This window comes from Portunus trituberculatus, chromosome 42 (assembly GCF_017591435.1).
Source record: "Portunus trituberculatus isolate SZX2019 chromosome 42, ASM1759143v1, whole genome shotgun sequence".
Classification (NCBI taxonomy): domain Eukaryota; kingdom Metazoa; phylum Arthropoda; class Malacostraca; order Decapoda; family Portunidae; genus Portunus; species Portunus trituberculatus.
Window position 1 is genome coordinate 29638869 of NC_059296.1, and position 5000 is coordinate 29643868.

Consider the following 5000-nt stretch of genomic DNA (forward strand, 5'->3'; position numbering starts at 1 on the left):
AAATAGCATTCGGGGAAAAACACGGCAGATCAGCTTTCCTTATCCGCAGCACCCACTAGCCTCGCTTTCCGCCCCATCTCTGCCCGGCTCTGTGTCTCCCTCGCTCCCTCCTTTCTGCGACTTCCGTCTCTTATCGCCCTATCAGCAGCTGCCACGTGCGCTTCGCTGATAGGTGGAGACTCGCCGAGATTATCAAAACACAGCGTCCTGCCCGACCACAGCCTCGTGTCGGGTTGCTTGCTCCCCTCGTGACCTGTGGCCCTGTCCCCAACTCCCCCCACTTCCCCACTCCCTGCCTGAACCACAAACACTCTCCCTCTCCCTCCTCCTGCTGCTCCTGTCCCTCCTTTCCCTGGTTTCCTCCACCAAAAGGGTGCTTCCTCCCTCCCTCTCTCCCTTTCCCCGTGGTAAGCTATTGTCACACCTCCTGATTTGTATTTGATTGAGAGAGAGAGAGAGAGAGAGAGAGAGAGAGAGAGAGAGAGAGAGAGAGAGAAAGATAACGATTTTTCTCATGTCTGCAACAGGAGTAAATCAATGTTGACGAATAAAAATTAACCTTTGACTTTCTCCTTTTTTTTTCTTCTGGGAATCAAGTATTTTTTTCTCTTGCTTAATCAATTGTCTTTTTCCCTCTTATTGTTTTCCTGGCCACCCACGCAGTGATTAATTTTACGTTTCCGTGAAGTTGCTGCGAAGGATGGAAAGGCCACGTAATTATGCATATTGAAAAAAAGAAAATCTATGGAAAAAGATCGCATCCTGTTATCTGCAAAAACACTGACATTCTCGCACACACCTTCGTATTTACCTCTCTTCCGTCCCTCCCCCCTGTCCATCCCTCCCCTCAGCACACACAGACGGGCAGTACTCACGTTGTGCAGCTTGTAGTAGAGGCCACACGCGTTACACACTGGCTCGCCGTTCTGGTTGCGTCGCCACAGCGTGGTGGTGGTGGTCTTGCAGTTGGCGCAGCTGGTGCCCGCCCGCCGCTGGGCCGACTGTAGGGAGATACCTGGTTAGTGCCACCTGATCACACTGATCTCTCTCTCTCTCTCTCTCTCTCTCTCTCTCTCTCTCTCTCTCCAGTCTTAATCAGAAGTTAAATAAATAAAGTTCCATACTGACTCTCAATGTGTTCAGCGTTTCCCTTTATTAATTTTCTTTGGTCTGCCCAGAATGTATCAGTTGTTAGTTCATGGGATATAAGACAGTGTAAAAATCTATGAACACATTGGGAGTGAGTGTTACACATCACTTCACTACTGACCCTCCACTGAAGCTTAAGTTAAGATTAATTGATGCACGACAAATATTATTGCTGTTCTCCTTAGAAAATAACAAGAGAAGGAGGTTGCTATGAGTCTGTGCACTCTCTGGCTATCAGTCTTTGTTTTGTGCTTATGTTGTACAATATATCTCGTTTGTGCCGTGGCGAAAATGTGAATCCACTTTCAAGCCTTTCCTGCGCTGATCGGGAAATATGTATCCGTTTACAAGTTTTTTTTTTTTCCGTAATTATACAAGAGATTGCTCAAGAAGTACAATAACTTAATAGATAAGAAAAAAAACTTCAAACACATCCGCTTCATCGTCCAAAATTATGCATCCATTAACAAGAATCTTTACTATCTAACACTGGTCAACATGTACAAAAACAGAAAAGAAATGGCCGTTTGATTGCCACTTGACACACAAAAAAGTTCCGGTATCTATTCATCACTATTTATTTCCTTCCTCACCATCGTGTTGGGCAAGGGTGGGAAAGGTGGCAACCCGGAAGTCCCAGAGGCCCGCGTGAGTCAAGGAATTCCTAATGTTGCTCATATTGAAAGGCCAAGGCGAGGGATTTGAGTGGAGAGTGAAGGCAACGTGTTAATTAATTATGTTTGTGTTCCCAAGTCCTTAACTCTGACCTTTACCTGTGTGTAATTCACCACGGTCGTCTGCTGGTCACACAGCCAGTCTTCCCCATTACGGAGCGAGCTCAGAGCTCATAGACCGATCTTCGGGTAGGACTGAGACCACAACACACTCCACACACCAGGAAAGCGAGGCCACAACCCTTCGAGTTACATCCCGTACCTATTTACTGCTAGGTGAACAGGGGTTACATATTAAGAGGCTTGCCCATTTGCCTCGCCGCGCCGGGACTTGAACCTCTCGATTGTGAGTGTGTGTGTGTGTGTGTGTGTGTGTGTGTGTGTGTGTGTGTGTGTGTGTGTTACTTTGTTACTTGTTACTTGGGGTGTTTGTTCAAGGCTCCGCTCCACTGCAAGGCAGCGCTCAGCAGAGCCTCCCTCAATAAGCAACTAGCATCTGTGTATGTGTGTGTGTGTGTGTGTGTGTGTGTGTGTGTGTGTGTGTGTGTGTGTGTGTGTGTGTGTGTGTGTGTGTGTGTGTGTGTGTGTGTCATTTTGTCCATCATGGTCTATATTTTTGTGCCTCTATGTCTGTATGTCTGTTTGCTTACTTGTGTATCTCTATTTAGTTTTCATTTCACTAGATTTTTTACTTTATTTTTTGCGAATGTATTAGTATCACTCTCTCTCTCTCTCTCTCTCTCTCTCTCTCTCTCTCTCTCTCTCTCTCTCTCTCTCTCTGCACTACAAAACAAACATCAGCAAACAAGTACCTCTGTGTCAGCTCCTCATGCCAGCCAACTTTACTTATTGTTATTTTTGTGCTTTATTTTTGTCCCACCAAGGTCTGTGCCTCGCCGTCTTTACTGTGTGTGTGTGTGTGTGTGTGTGTGTGTGTGTGTGTGTGTGTGTGTGTGTGTGTGTGTGTGTGTGTCCCTATTAGACTAAACTTTATATGGTTTGAAAAGTTTATTGTTATGATCATTGTTCTTCTTCTTCTTCTTATTATTATTATTATTATTATTATCATTATCATTATTTTCATCACTACTATTATTGCTGTTGATAATGGGGCTATTTTTTCTCTCCTTTTCAACAAAGCAATTAGAGGAATTTGTTTCATCATATTTTTCTTTGCTCGAAGTCTGCACCTCATTCCATATGTTACAGTGAATGGTGGCTACATGCTTTACCCAGAATAGGAGGGCAAAGCAGACACACACACACACACACACACACACACACACACACACACACACACACACACCTATATTTACATTTGTTTATTTCTTATTGTCCTCTTTACTATATAGAAAGATACATGTCAGTCATTATCTAATTATTATCTTTTTTTGAGTCTTGCTATAAACCACCTTACTGTTTTTGTGCTACAGTCTTTGTTACGTCGTATTCTGTTCCTGGTTACTTTATGAAGGGAGGCCACGGGAGGTAAAAGGCAACAATAGACCATATTAAACTGAGAGCATAAAATAAAAGCAAAAGGGAAGCTGCAAGAAGCCATCAGGACAGTCTTCTGATTTCCATCTGTCATACCCATCCATAAATCTGCCTAATTTTCCTTTACAGCTCCTTATTAACTCAGAATCAACAATATGAAAAATCAACAATATGATCAATCTCTTCAATACTGAGACGCATTTTTACCTTCAGTTTTTGGATATGATTAGACGATTTCAGTTGCATTAGGAAGGATCTATGGAGGTCAAAGGATTAATGGCCAAAGTCTTTACTGTTCTAAGTTTGAAGCTGTATAAAGTCGCCAAATAATAACCAGAGTGAATAAGAAAACGCGTCCTGGTACTGAAGAGATTACGCTCGTTTACGACAACGGCGTCATAACTCAAAAATAGCAATTTTTCAGGAGAGCCATTTTAAAGAATTAAAACACTCTCAATATTGTGAATAGTCCCAAAAGACCGTAGTTGGAACATTTTTTGAAACATCAAATAGTCCTCTAAAGTTTATAGAAATTGAAATAATTATATCTTTACTAAATCAAACATTATTAAAACTTTTTTAATGTTTTTTTTTTTTTAAATATGACGTTCTTCATAAAAAATAGTAAACCTCTTATGTATTATTTTGTTTTGTGCAATTATTGAAAGGAAAATAATGATCAATATGTTACTTAATTATGTATTAATCATTGCTTATGACTGTGACAAGATTGATGATAATACATTAATTTCCTATTATGAAAATAATAGATACTTCCTAATAAATGAAAGATAGACTGTAAAAAAAAAAAAAACATCTTTATGAAAATAATATATTCTTCCTAATAAATAAAAGATATAGACTGTAACACACACAAAAAAAAAAAATTATAAAAAAAACATTCTTATGAACATAATAGATTCTTCCTAATTATCATTGATTTCAAATATACCTAAGGAATTAGACCACCCAAAATTTTCAAATAAATGAAAGATGGACTGTATAATACAAAAAAGACATTATAAAATAAACATCCATTTATTATTCCGTTCAAATAATATGTACCTAAGGAATTAGCATACAACAAAACTTAATATCGTAATTGGCATACTAAATTTGTATTTTAAGTCATTTCATTAAGATTGATTTCATTTACAGTTCTTCATAAAATTTATGGTGGCATCGTGGAATCAGATTTTTATTACAAAGGTCCATCAAGTCTTTTTTTTTTCTTGTTAGCAGGCAATGTAAGTTTGCTGGAGTAACATGGCAATAAGTCATTAATGGAGGTGTGGCTTTATTTGAGTTTTTCATAATTTTAAGTTCCTTATAGTCTGAACCATAGGAATGTTTACAAAAAACTTACAATGGTGACTGTTTTTCAAATTTCAATACTTTAACATCAGAGAGTTGAAGAGTCTTGCAATTGATAGGTCCCATTTCAGTAGCTAGAAGACTTGATGTTCAAGAAGTCTTTGTAACAAAGTTCTTTTACTACGAAAGGCTGTCCTTTCTTTCTAGCAGTTCGAATTGCCGTTACGTAAGATTCCGGCACATAAATGGGTCCACTTTTCAAAATTCTCTTTACTTCTCTTTCAATTAGGGAATGGGCAGAGTCACCCTCGTTTTGGGTATGCCCTTTGATTAGAAACTTGTGTGTTATTGAAGTTATATTTGGTA

The 5000-nt window shown here is 39.4% G+C and overlaps 1 protein-coding gene across 3 annotated transcripts in view; it reads right to left on the reverse strand.

Annotated features, from left to right (window-relative positions):
* The window catches only part of LOC123517611 (GATA-binding factor C-like), a 222642-nt gene that overhangs the window by 84854 nt on the left and 132788 nt on the right, over positions 1 to 5000 (reverse strand). For all 3 annotated transcript variants that reach the window (XM_045277885.1, XM_045277884.1, XM_045277886.1), the window contains exon 5: positions 876 to 1001. In XM_045277885.1, the coding sequence (XP_045133820.1) occupies positions 876 to 1001 (126 nt within the window). The remainder of the gene's footprint in view (positions 1 to 875; positions 1002 to 5000) is intronic.